The sequence below is a fragment of the Dysidea avara genome, chromosome 7, assembly GCF_963678975.1.
Source record: "Dysidea avara chromosome 7, odDysAvar1.4, whole genome shotgun sequence".
Lineage (NCBI taxonomy): Eukaryota > Metazoa > Porifera > Demospongiae > Dictyoceratida > Dysideidae > Dysidea > Dysidea avara.
The window spans coordinates 10,505,033-10,518,444 of NC_089278.1; the positions used below are offsets into that span (position 1 = coordinate 10,505,033).

General features: G+C 39.2%; 4 protein-coding genes across 7 annotated transcripts in view; 2 read left to right on the top strand and 2 right to left on the bottom strand.

Moving 5' to 3' along the window:
- Nucleotides 1–8,149, top strand: LOC136262551 (very-long-chain (3R)-3-hydroxyacyl-CoA dehydratase-like). Of its 3 annotated transcripts, none has more exons than XM_066056861.1 (12): nt 1–152; nt 202–244; nt 296–369; nt 421–478; nt 535–668; nt 720–795; nt 914–1,021; nt 1,178–1,335; nt 1,555–1,667; nt 6,450–6,556; nt 6,613–6,747; nt 7,928–8,149. In XM_066056861.1, the coding sequence occupies exons 1-12, from the start codon at nt 66–68 to the stop codon at nt 8,029–8,031; spliced, it is 1,197 nt and encodes a 398-aa protein (XP_065912933.1). In that variant the 5' UTR covers nt 1–65; the 3' UTR covers nt 8,032–8,149. The 3 variants fall into 3 exon arrangements, with proteins under 3 accessions (XP_065912933.1, XP_065912934.1, XP_065912935.1); XM_066056862.1 differs by having other exon boundaries at nt 1,178–1,305; XM_066056863.1 differs by lacking the exon at nt 6,613–6,747.
- Nucleotides 7,981–10,175, bottom strand: LOC136262548 (uncharacterized). 2 transcript variants are annotated; one of them, XM_066056858.1, is made up of 15 exons: nt 10,060–10,175; nt 9,848–10,012; nt 9,663–9,799; nt 9,530–9,598; nt 9,414–9,478; nt 9,294–9,359; nt 9,140–9,246; nt 9,040–9,086; nt 8,919–8,993; nt 8,774–8,869; nt 8,539–8,728; nt 8,434–8,498; nt 8,286–8,387; nt 8,166–8,233; nt 7,981–8,084 (listed from the first exon to the last, which is right to left on the bottom strand). In XM_066056858.1, exons 1-15 carry the CDS (start codon nt 10,115–10,117, stop codon nt 8,054–8,056), a joined length of 1,341 nt encoding a protein of 446 aa, XP_065912930.1. In that variant the 5' UTR covers nt 10,118–10,175; the 3' UTR covers nt 7,981–8,053. The 2 variants fall into 2 exon arrangements, with proteins under 2 accessions (XP_065912930.1, XP_065912931.1); XM_066056859.1 differs by lacking the exon at nt 10,060–10,175 and having other exon boundaries at nt 9,663–9,794; nt 9,848–9,987.
- LOC136262550 (m7GpppN-mRNA hydrolase-like) lies at nt 10,086–12,071 on the top strand. Its single transcript, XM_066056860.1, has 7 exons — nt 10,086–10,235; nt 10,440–10,591; nt 10,685–10,812; nt 10,870–11,121; nt 11,171–11,283; nt 11,334–11,818; nt 11,863–12,071. Exons 1-7 carry the CDS (start codon nt 10,189–10,191, stop codon nt 11,949–11,951), a joined length of 1,266 nt encoding a protein of 421 aa, XP_065912932.1. The 5' UTR covers nt 10,086–10,188; the 3' UTR covers nt 11,952–12,071.
- Nucleotides 11,927–13,412, bottom strand: part of LOC136262545 (titin-like) — a 5,475-nt gene continuing 3,989 nt past the window's right edge. Inside the window, exons 14-20 of the mRNA XM_066056852.1 lie at nt 13,148–13,231; nt 12,981–13,094; nt 12,893–12,925; nt 12,669–12,842; nt 12,419–12,618; nt 12,231–12,368; nt 11,927–12,164 (exon numbers count right to left, since the gene is read on the bottom strand). Of these exons, the coding sequence (XP_065912924.1) occupies nt 12,098–12,164; nt 12,231–12,368; nt 12,419–12,618; nt 12,669–12,842; nt 12,893–12,925; nt 12,981–13,094; nt 13,148–13,231 (810 nt within the window). The 3' untranslated portion in view covers nt 11,927–12,097. The remainder of the gene's footprint in view (nt 12,165–12,230; nt 12,369–12,418; nt 12,619–12,668; nt 12,843–12,892; nt 12,926–12,980; nt 13,095–13,147; nt 13,232–13,412) is intronic.

Genomic DNA, 13,412 nt, shown 5'->3' on the forward strand with positions numbered 1-13,412 from the left:
TATCTCGTGATCAGGTGTGTATTATTTAAAGATAGCAGCGAGGATAGCAGTGTTTTGTTGTTGGCATGAGCTCCACTACATTACACCCGACTGTGATATGGGGACAGCGTAAAGAATTTATTTTTCTGCGAGTGATGCTTCAGTCGTGCGAGGTTCGTAATGGCAAATTCTCCCACGAAGCAATCAAGTTTTGTTTTGCAGAAACCAGACTTTACAGTGAAGGAGAATCAGATGGAGTTTAAAGGTAGACTGCAATGTACGGCTATTTATAGCAGCTCATTGTGTAAACTTGTAGTTATTGGAGTTGGACTTAGTGGTCGACAGGAGTATGGATTTAAATTGACCTTTTATGATTCAGTTAATGCCGAGGTAGCTGCTACTGATGTATGCGTGTGTTACTACTTGCTCACTTCATTGTAGAACATGAGGGTGATACTCTCAGACAAGGAGATACAGCTTAGAATATTAAAGAAGGAAGGTGCGATGTGCATGCATGTCTGTACCTTTGAATATACAGTGCATCTATTGATATAGCCGGCATGTGGCCCAAGCTGCAATTACAGCAGGAAAAACCACACTGGTTGAGGCTTGACTTTGATCTGATGCAGGAGAGCAGTGATGAAGGTGAAGGGGATGAAAATGATGGCCGACCTTCTGCAGAGAGGGAGGTATAAGCAGTGACCAACTAAGAGGCTAGTTAGCCATATTGATTGTATTAGATGATGAGGAAGACTGTTGATGAGCTGCAACAAAAAATTAAAGAAGCTGAAGGTGATCTTAAGAAATTTCAGAATGGTAAGCATTGTCTTATGTATTGTTATACTGTATTACACACCTGAGAAAGCACATACATAACCTGTACTTCTACAGTAGGAGTTAAATTGTTGATTTATACATTTATTGTTTATTTTAGTTACGAAGCTGTTTACAACTGGCTACTTGCTGATTTATAACTGTGTCCAGTGGAGTGGATTTGTACTCATCTTAGTCAACATCATGTTATTGGCTCTGAAGGGAAAAGGTAGGTATTAATGAAAGTAGAAAAATCATGGTGGGTGAATTTCACAAAAGGTGTTTTGTTCCTGTGATTAACAGTTTCCCCTATCTGTATTCCCTACTGTGTGGTGATACATTCACATATCTTAGCTAACGATGTTGCTCCATGTATATCGTATAGGCTCTATGAAGAATGTTTATGACACGACTGGTAGCATGATGAGGTTTTGTGTGCTACTTGCTGGACTTGAAATAGTTCATGTTCAGTTGAAAATGGTCAAAGGAGGTCTACTACCAACGACAGCACAGGTGTGTGTTGTATGCAGTATGTACGTACATGTGAGCATATGTGTGGTGTGGTCTATGCACTCATCTTTCACTTGTGGTTTAGTATAACTTCTGATAATTTTAAGTTACTACTACTGTCATGTATGCACTAGACTCACAGAACTCCAGTGTTCTCTGGGTAGTTATGCTGTGCCGTAGCTGTATATCTGTGTACCTGCACTGTGTGTCATGTAACGCAGTATTCTATTACTGCTTGAATTTTTGTCACAGGTACTGGGTAGGATGTTCATTTTATTTGTTATTGTCGCACCTCTCCCGATAATTCAAACCAATCGAGTTGTAACAATTCTTTTTGTTTGCTGGTCTTCAATTGAAGTTATAAGGTATGTATGTACTTCTGCCTGTCTGTTGTAATAACTATGAGTAGTCAGAAATTCAACTGCACGTGAGGCCACTCAAATGTTATAAGTACCGGATAGAGGGAAACTGTTTCGGAGGAAAACTTTGGTGAATTTTCCGATTTGCTACAAATTCGCCAATGTTTTAACGCGCCAATTGCTTATAGTGCCTCACAGTAGCATCTTTATAGCTAAACATTGAGCTTGAATTTGCCAAAGTTTATTTTGCCAAATGACTTGCTATTCGCCAAAGTTTTCCCCCACCTCTATATGGTATATTAAAGTATATGTTGTAATTGTGTTGTTTGTGGTAGGGCTATGAAATGAACTTAGTTATGTATTCAACCACCATATCAGTAAAACTGATGAGTTTAATAAGGGCCTAATATAATGTTAGATCATGATTACATGAGTGAGATGAACAAATGTGCACTATTGTGTACCTCTGGTCTTACAGGTCCTTCTAGATGGGTATAGCCTTAGCATGCTGTAAGGGTCGGATTATTTGTGTACACACAATTACAGCATTTCGTACCTCTAATCCAATCCATGAAAAAATATTTCACAAATACTGTGAGTGTCTGTGTCCCTATTGATTGCAACCCTGCAAGATAATCCCAATATGAGCTGACTGTCAGAAAGTTTATGAGGAAAGGAAAAGAGGAGGGGGGATTAGTATTTAACTTACAAAAGGTTGTGTACATTTCATTGTAGGTAATGTTTCTTAGACCATGTGTTCTCAAGAAGCCCTTTACTGCCTTCAACAGTGTGGTAAATACTCTTGGAGCGCTGCTCAGTTGAGAGCAAACAGGCGAATATGTCAAGCAAGGGTATATCTCTGGTGTTCATGAAAAATACTCATCAGTATTTAGCTTGTTTCCAGGTGTACCTCTTGTACCAATGACCATACACAGTAAGACATCGAGATTGGGAGAATGGGCGGAGCGCTGTAGCCTTGAGACCTGACCCTTAATTTGTCATGTGAGATCACGTAACCCTCCAAGATTGGGTCATGGTAAATGTGTACCCCAACACTATGATAAGGCTCTGGCTGGTATATTTGGTGGTATGCCCACTTACCCATACAAGCTAGTCTTCCAGAAGACTAGCAATTACATGCCACCAAATATACCATGACCCCAGTCCATTCACCCACCAAATTTTCTAACATTGAAACTACCGTAAACGGGATGCAATGTGTTCACATTTGTCATGCATTAATCCTACACACACACACACACACAGACACACACACACATGCAGTGCCATTGTATATCTCTTCCCAGAACTGTTGACAAATGAAAACACAAATTTTGCCAAGTAAAAGTAGTTCTACCATTTGTGAGTCAGCCCAGAATGATAGAACATTTATTACTGCAACCATGTACCAATTATGTCACCTTCCCAGCCCTAACCCTGCCATAATTACTAAAATAAGCTTATTCACTGCAATGGACAGGTGACTTGTGGGAGGTCCAGTGAAGCTGGAACCAATGGAGCATTGGAAAACTGCATGTACATGAACCTGACACATCTGCAGGTTACATTTAAACATGCCCAATCCCACAACAGTGATAAATATACTGTTCCACCTTTCCACAAGAGTGCCACATGAGGATGTCTGCCATTTCTGATATGCTTAGCCTCTTTAGCCAACCTTATTCAAGATTTGAGTAATTGTCTTCCTGGCTATATACGTTGTGAAGCAAGGCTTTTTTTTTTTTTTTTTTGAAATTGAAGGTTGAGCTATAGATGTTAACAGTTAGAGAAGATGTCAATATCCTCTGTAGCTGGTGTAGTTGTAGTCACTCCATGATTAGGCAGGTAGTGGACCCCTATCTGTGACTGGTCTAGTAGGATCTCGGGAGGCTATAGATTGTGGATATGCAGTAGTTCCTTGATGTTGTGTGCAGGTCCCTTGCCACCAGCTGCAGTACAAAATCAACGGTGTCCAATCCTTTTGCTAAATATCCAAACACTAGGCCAGACATTTTAAGGGTAGGGCAAAGGCCAACCTTGTTCATATAGACTGATTTAATACCTAGCGAATGCTGAGCTGCGAAGCCTGGGATCATCCTGTGTACTTTTTTAGTGTCAGCTTTATTTTGTCATTGTGTGTAAGACAGCTGTGTTTCTACCATCGTCTCTACTCGAAATAACGATCCACCAATCAGACAATATCTGTTATTTTATTGCTGGAGAACAGCCTTACAAAGGCAGTAATATTAATGTGGCCACAAGCTTTATCTCAAGCTAACTTTTGAGGTTTGTACACCAGCCTACTTGTGTACATTAGCACATTTTTTGTGCTTTGTCCAGACCAAATCCATGTTGTACTGACAGTGACAGTACGCTCAAAAAAAAAAAATAAAAAAAAATAAAATATATATATATTATCGGGAGGCCTTGTTATTATACTCTAGCACAAGGAGATCAGCTATCAGTTACCATTTTTCTGGTTTACTTTTGCTTAGGTATTAGGCTAGTCTCAGGAGACAACCCTTTGGCATTGTACCCACAAAACACTTCTACCTTCTATATAGTGCCACATGTCTTACTAGATAGCCAGTCACTTTGCTTGATATGTTTCAGTCCAGGGGCGGATCTAGGGGGTGGGCTTTGGGGGCTGAAGCCCCCTTCACTTTTAGGCTTGATCAATATGCTGAGGATTATTATGAAATTTTGTCTTAGCATAATTATATGATCACTAATAATACAAATACTCATAAACCCACCTTATAAACATCTTTCCAAGGTATTTTATGCTAAAGGTTATGCAACAAGGGCCCGGATTAGCATTGGAGGTGTACAAGATCGAGATACTCTAATAGAACAGTCACCTAACTACCCTAATACAACATTCAGTGTAAGCATATAAAAGTTGGTTCTGTTATGGAATTTTTCCAAATCTGCCTGTGCCTATACATACGATGAAGTGCATTGGTCTGATTAAAAGGCTTGTTCATCTACTTGTGTAGTTATTACCAGTACTGGTATAATTCAGGCACACAATTTCCATTGAAAATGCTCTCAGATTCAATCTCGTATCATTCAAATTTCAAAATTTTCAAGTTTCAACATTATTATTCTACCATGCATGCAATTGTGAGAGGGTGAATCATGTGCTTGGTTGTTTGAACTTACCCAAACCTTTCCATCAGCAAATGCAACAGAGAGCCATATATCTAAAGGCAGTATATAAAATATCTACAGGCAGAAATATACATTTTATGTGGAAATGTCTCCAAATTGCAGTATTTTAGCATTTATTTTTCAAAAATTTCCTGGGGGGCATGCCCCCAGACCCCCCCCTATAGTATGTTCACGTTGAGCTGAATCCTGAAAAACAGCTAAAAATTAAATGTGGATTTTTTCTCAACAGAGTTAACATTTCAGCCAACCAGATGATTATTGGTAACAGCAAAGGTGTCAACAACAGACATGTACGGTTTGGGTCCATTACAAGTTCGGGAAAGGTCTGTAATGGACACTACTTATATGGCTTCCCCATAGGAAATGTATTGTGAAAATTTTGATTGGCTGTAAATATTATGTCAAACATTTGAACAAAAAGATTATGAAATATTTTTAGTGGGTCAAGCAGCACTAAAATGAGCCAAATTTCAAGATCGTGTGTACCATGAGTTATTAAATGTTTTTGAGGATTCAGCTCAACGTGAACATACTATAGTTCCAGCGTGCTGGGAGTTCACACACCTCCACCCAAGAGATTAGTATCTTGAGTTAGCCCCCCCCCCTTTTATAAATCCTAGATCCGCCCCTGCAGTCTATATGTGTGGTAGATGACTTGTCCATCCAAATAACCTCACTGTCTGGGATATAAGTAGCAACTGAGATATCCATGATCTGATAGTTCCCATATCCACTGCTTCAACAGAGTGAGGGTAGATATCCCATGATATAGTGATCAGTGGCTGCAGCCTTGTTTACTGTCCAATACTCACAAGTGATTCATGTACACATGATGGCCTTCCTTCTGAGAGAATATGACGTCCCAGATAAGCAGGGAGAGACCTGATAAATTACACACCATAAGGTGGAAAGCCAGTCCTAATGCCATACCCTACTAGTCCTGAAGATCCACTCATCTGGTCTAGTAGCTAATAAACACCACATAGCTAATGGGATTTGAAACAAACAGCCATGTCCAGTTGAGTATGGACAATTGAAGCATAATTCCTTGAGACCTGAGGTACCCACCAATTTGCCAACACAGCAACCACTGAGACGGGGATTCCTGTAATGGCTACTACTGAATTGTTGAGTCTGCTATTATTCAAAATTAAAGCTTGCAGCAGTGAAAGTTGAACTGTGATTGTTGATAACCCAAATAGCAGGTTGGTGGCACCACCTGTATGTGCTGACAGAGAACATCAGTATTTGTTGTTGCCAACTTACCTTTCATGAATGATATAGCTTGCTACAAGCCCCTAACTGCTAGGGAACACTGTAGGTACACCTCTACAAGCTAATAAGTACATCCCTGCCATATAGCAGGCCAGTAGGTACACCCCTACATACAACAAGCTGGTAGGTACACCCCTACCATATAGCAAGCTGGTAGTTATACCCCTACCATACAGCAAGCTGGTAGGTACACCCCTACCATACAGCAAGTCTATGAAGTATAAAAAGGAGAGTGTCTGTGAAAAAAAATTGCAACTGTCAATAAAAGAAATCTTTTAAAAAATGAATTGGAAACACAACTTTTTATTTTCATTGCTATGTATATTTTATCCTTTACAGGTACCCTTTCTATATCCTGGCACTGTTGAATAGGGAGATATACATGTTAACATGGCTGAGGTACACAGCTTGGATTGTACTCTATCCAGCTGGGCTTGCAACTGAAGGTGATTTGTGATTGTGTTTTCTATTTTTTTTAAAAAAAGACATTTTGTCCTTTTAGCAAGCATTGTTTACCATTCACTACCACATGCTGCAAGAACTGAAATATGGTCTCTTCGTATGCCCAACAATCTAAATTTTGCATTTGATTTTGTCACTTTTCTCTGGGTATATTTGATAGTCCTATCATCAGGAAGTAAGTTGTATTGAATATCTGAATGAATGTCATCTGTTGATATTAATATCTAATTAAAAAAAAAAAATTGTATTGCACTTGTGGGTCTCCTTCATACAAAACATAACTACATTTCAGGCAGTGACTGCTAGAATAGCTAGTGTTTAGTTGTATATAAATTTCGTAAGAATTGTAGAGTACAAGCACAAATAATGACAAATTATAAAACAATATAATTATTTAATACCAAGTAAATTACTAATGTTAAATCCTCTTGGGTGATCAGATGGTGGCGGCAGGTACACTGGTGGTTGTGGATAGTATGATGGGGTTGATGGCCATATAGTTGCATTTGACATCTGTCTCATCGCTGCATTTTGCATTGCTTCATTTGCCTGCTGAACTGCCATCTGTTTCATGGTTGCCTTCTGCATTGCTTCTTTTGCTTGCTGAACTTTTTGTCTAGCATTTTTGCGATTAAAGTCACCTCTGGAGAAGTCTTCAAAGCTAGCTGGGTGCACTACCCAATAGTGACTTTTATGTTCCCGACATATTCCTACTTTAACAAAACAACTATGTGTGGACAGATTATGTCTAACTCCACTCTTCCACCCTCTTGGGTTTACTTCTGCAAAGTATGGGTACTTCTCTCTGATGTAGCTGTAGATCTCTTGTAAAGCCATTTTCCTTTTAGGATTAGTAACTATAGCTTCTGCAATCATGTCAAAGTAGGGTACTTGTGGTCTTATATTGCTTACTGCCTGAATGCTGCTGCTGCTGCTGTTTCCACAAGGAATTGTTTCCATTTCTCACAGCTACAACTAACTGAAACTTTCAAAACTAAAATAAAAACCAGCTTGGTTAGGTTTCTTTTTATTGGTGATGCATGCATTGTGAGGCTTCATTTGGTAAATGAGTTTTTCACTGTTATGAGTATTGTGTATATTGAGTGATAGGATCAAGCCACCTAAATGCTGCTTTTGTAGTTTAGAAAAATTATTGTGTACTGTGATTCCAAGAGTTAATGGAGAGGAGAGTATCTAACACAGTATAGGGTCTCTACAAATGATTCTGATTAAGTCAAAGGGATTCCAATTTGATGATTCACTACTTGTATGTATACTTTTATGTTGTACTGTAGCATTCAGTGTTTGGCTAATGATGTCAGTGAGGTCATGTATGTGTGTTGTTGGACCTGTAGGTAGCTTCCAGCTGATGTATATGTGGAGACAACGAAAAAAGAAACTCGAACCATTAAAATCAGTTAGTACCACAAAGGATGATACAAAGACAAAGAAGGATTAATTGACATAGTTTTATTATTTTATTAGTTTGGAGTTCCAATGTAGCCAGCTGACCTACAGTGTGAATTAAACAGGAATGGTGATGATCAGTTGATATAATAATTCTATTGTGTACTAAATCTTCACATTGCATACCTTCCCATCCAGTAGGGAAGTGTAAGGTCAAGATGGGCATTTTGCAAACAGCACTCTGAAGTGCCACCCTGTGGTCATTCATAGCTTAACATATATATACTGAGGGTGACTAATAGTGACCTTCAATGCTGTAGGCTCTCTCTGCCACATGTACACATCAGGTGGTCTATCTCTGATCATCAGTGCACACTCACTATGGTCACTATCATGATGTGGCATGTACTGTAGGTACAATAATGTGTTTATCAACAGTAATATATGAGGTCACCTTAGGATTGTTGGTCTGGTCAACATGGTGTTCCCATGGCGTTGATGGGTAGTCCAGTAAACCTCCTGTAAATCACTAAAGAATAGTGTGTGGTGTTTAACTTGCCTTGTAGCACTCCAGCTGGAATGTTTGAATATTTAGTGTCAGGGAATGCTGATAGGTAGAAGGCTGCAAAGCCAGGTTGTAGGTGATCGGAATGGTTCACAGCCAACACAGTGAACTTGTTAAACAAAGCTTCTCTCCTCTGTACATCAATCTCAAAAGTTGACAGGACATATAATCCTTCCACAAGTAACTACAGCCAGTCCTTGGATCACTATTTGTAAATTGTGTGACTCACTTCATTCCCAAAGTAAGCATTGTGTGTTTTAGTGGAGATGGTCATTTCAGTGTAATAAGCTGACCAGAAATACTCTTTGTAAGTTTTTAGCAGGTGCTGCATGAATGTAGTTTATGGTAGGATACAATATTATGTCATTACTAACCTGGTACTTGACTGGGTTAACTGTGAGTGCTAGTAGCTTCCATGTAGCTAAGAACATAGGGTCGGGATTGGTTGGCTGTAGAAATGGAATAACTGCTATATCTTCATTACTGTAGCTTGACCTGTTTTTTAGGTGAGATAATCCAGAAATCATATTTCACTAAATCATCTATAGAAATACAACAGTAATGGTATGTACTATACAGTGGTTATATGGTCTACCAACAATAGTTTCTGTTATATTTTTTGTTCTCTGTATGATGCTCTGGGCACTGTCTGTGTGCAACATTCTCAACACGTTTGCCAGTCCAAATGCAATACCAAAGTACCTATATCATTGCATTGTAGTTAGTCTCCATTGCATGTTCTTACTGACATATCTCTAGAAGAAAATCCCAGCCATATATAATCATGATAGGGTGGGATTGTACAGTTAAAGGCTCTGGTATGGAGATAATGGTATGCAGCATTTGAAAAGAAGTAAAACTACACTCACCCATTCCCGTAGCCAGGATAGTACTTCTTGTAGGCTGGGTCTGATGCAGGGCCAGCAAATCGCACCTTCATGTTGTAGCATAAAATGATTTCAGCGACCGTCAAATTGTTGCTTACAATGTATCCAGGTTTACCGGAACATGTTGATAGCAGAGAAACTGCATCCAGTGACTTATCAATCTCTTTCTATCATAGATATTATACTATCTATGTTTCTATACACACCATATATAGTACTCGTATAATATACCAACACTGTGGAGTTGTTTGTGACATTGTACTGGTGGGCTAAGGCAGCCAAATGGAGGCCAGTCCAGGAAGCACTGTCACCAACGTCATCATAACGTATTACAGCACTCCTGGCGGTATCGTTAAACCATATCTGCACTGCACAGTAGCTGATCAATGCCAATTTGACAATCAACATCAGCTGACCTGTTTCATAGTAAGGGAAATTAGCGCTGGTTACTTTACTAAGGATGTAAACTTTAGTCCACAGTTCCAGCAGCTGTTCTTTGCCCAGTGTTGGCCATTTGGTGGAGACATTTGCATATCGTACTGAATCGAGCCACGCCTCCTGCTCTGCACTCAAACCTGGCCCTGGACGACGAAGCGATAATAGGGATCACATGCACAAAATATCATACCTGTGATAGAATATGTAAGAGGAATACACAGAGCAAGAAATATGACTCTAAGATTCATGTTATAGTTAAAGAGCACCGTGTGCACTATTTAGAAATACCATCAACGGATCCTGGTAGATCTAGAGGAAGATGGCGGCAGTTTTTATAGATAAGGCGGTGTTGGACGATCTTTGCAGGTACAACATACCTTAGTTATGTTTGTACATACGCATAAACCGTTTGTAGTGTACATTTTTTTTTGTACTGCATGCACACTCCTTTGTAGTCTCGCGTGGCCAGACGCGAGACTACACTCCTTTGTCCCGTGGTGGGTATATAATATTAAGGACCTACATTTTGTCTACTACATATTGTTCATAAGGTTATGTGTTGTTTCACAGTCGCTTTTTGATCAATCTGCCAGAAGATGAACGAAAGGATCCGATAAAGTTGTGCTACCATCTTGAGCTAGCCTACTGGTTCTACCTAGATCTCCTGCGACCAGAAGACCCGACCCTTCCAGCATGTACCCTTAAGGAATTTTTTGCAACCAATATCCTTTGTTAACAAGCCTGTGCATACATTATAATTTTTGAGTAGTTTATCATCCCACTTTGTACTGTTAAAACCCTTAGCTGTTGGTTACTATTTGCCCACCATGCTCCACTTGAACCAGAAGGTATTAGCACTGATGCCCTAATTACCATGTTCAAGACTAGCAAGGCAAGGAAACCATTAAGAGGTGCCATCATCTTGAATAAGAAACTGGACAAAGTAATTATGTTATAAATAACTTGGTGTTGTAAGGTATATGGTGTTGTCGACTTTCAGTGCTTATTGGTACAAGGATATTTTGCATCAAGTACATGGGGTTTTCCCAAGGGAAAAGCTGAGGAAGGAGAGAATGAGTTGCAGTCAGCTATAAGAGAGACTTATGAGGAGACAGGATTTGATATTCAACCATACGTCAGGGAAGAATGGTTCATTGATAAAACCATTCATGAGCAACACTACAAATTATACATTGTCCCTGGAGTTTCCGAGAGCTACAAGTTTAGTCCGCAAACACGAAAGGAAATTAGGGTAAATTACAGCCTTATTCCTTGGCTGTATCATAAATATGTTTCTGTAGGATATCCAGTGGTTTCAGATAGCAAACTTACCTCAATTTAAGAAAGATGTAGTATCACAGCAAAGTCTTGGAATGAAACCAAATGACTTTTACAGAATTATTCCCTTCATCAAGTAAGTTGACATTAGCTAGTTAGCTAGTGTTCATACTGTATATTCACTAGGTCATTGAAAAATTGGATAGATAGCTACTACAAGAAAAATCTTAAACATAGCATCACCACTATGAAACAAGGAGTTGTCACTGATCCTTCTACAGCTGCAGTGACATTTACACAGCCTTATATCCCCTCAGTAGGAGTAGTCATGGCTACATCTGTTTCTCCACCTTATAATGGAGTCCAACACTCAACAGTTGGTCATGCCCCAAGTGTAGTCCATCCTTCTACTAGACCTCCATTGTTGCCGCACTCACAATCTTTGTTACCTTCTGAGAGAAATCAGCAGTATGTTTCTTCTGCTGTTTACAATAACAAAACCCCATTGCTTGCAATGCCTCCTTCACACAAATACCCTCTGTTACCCCATCATGGACATCCACAGTCTGTCACCATTTCAACAGCGCAGTATCCCCACCCTGTAGTACATGCTCAATACCCTTACCCCACTGGGATGCCATCACAAGGTTCCAGGGCACACTCTCACACAGGTATATTATTGTTGTGGTGAACACTATGTATCTCTTGTGTACAGGTACTTCAAGGACCCTGTCTAATTTTCCTTTTTTGGCTCCAGCACTAGCAAATTTCAAACTGGATTATAGTCAAATAGTCACTTCTTAATAAAATTAACAAATCTTTTTGTATGTATGTATGTATGCATAAAAATATAATACCTAAAACAGCAATATGTAAAAGCAGTCAAAACACAATCATTAAAATTCTATGGTCATTTTAAAAACGCATTTTGTCAAAGGAATGTCTTCCAATTACTGCTGTGCTTCTCGTTTCTGCTTTGCTCTCCACTCTTTCATATACTGCAAGCTACTGAGCCACCTGTTAGTAATGTAAGAAAGAAAAAAAACCAATGCTATTCATCAAAACGTGGTTGGATTCCCTCACTTCTTCATGGTTGCCTCGTCATGAGCCTGTAGCTCATATGTGCGTCCATCAGTCACAAGATGGAAGGTGCAGTTATTCTTATCTTGTTGAGCTCCAGGTGGTGTAATCACTGATGTAATCTTATCAATATCTATGAAACTAAAAAATACATGTGGAAAGAGATGAGAAGTCATGTCCATTATACTTACCCTTGTGGAGGACCTTCTCCAGCTGTTTTATAATAGGTCAGCTTGCTACCCTCCTCTATCCTGAAGTAACGCCTACGCCAAGTGTTGGCAGTTGGGCCTTTGGCACCTTTCTTACACAACCAGCCATGGAGGCTAATGTTAGCCAACAATTCTCGCTTTTCATCCTGTAGTTTCTTTTCTTCAGCAGCTTTGGAGGATAACTACACACAAGCACTGTCAGCAAACAATAAAATATATCTTTTTGTTCTACCTCTGTCTCTAACATGGCCAGTTTTTGCTTCAGCTCTTCTACTTCATTAGTTTTGGCTTCTGCTGTTTGTTTCAGGGTCTCATTCTTGGCCTCAAGTATTCTAATCTTTTCCTCCTTGTGTTCTAGCTCCTTTTGCATCTGAGCATTAATCTCCAGGGTGTCATGTAGCTTTTTCTACAAATACCTCTAATATTTTAAGAGTTCCACATTTACTAAGCGCTTACAGTTTTCTCCTCTACTTTTTGTCTCTCCATTGACTAGCAATAATCGGTGACGGTTATTCAGTTATATTATACACAAACTATCACTTACTTTCTCTCTTTCCAACAGCTCTTTCTGGCGAAGCAGTTCCTCATTCATTTTCTCCTTGTGTTTACTACCTGGTGGTGCCTCATCAATGTGGTCTTCGGTAGCATCTTGTGGTGGCTGTGATGGAGAAACATTAGCAATTGAGGACACAGAATTAGTAAATCACTTACAGATTGTTGCTTCTTATCATGTTTCTTATCCTTCTTTTTGCCACCACTGAACAGAGAGCTGAAAATCCCTCCTTTTTTCTCTGGCTACATTTAATTACCATACATAAATGAAATTCAAAAATGACACTATATCTTGTTGATACCTCAAAATGATCCATTCATGGTAATCTTATCACAAAAAAACAACAATAATATGCCCAATCTTTCACAACCATTCTACCTCAAAGTTTACCAAAACTAAAACCCACAATCAAAATTTTTGTTA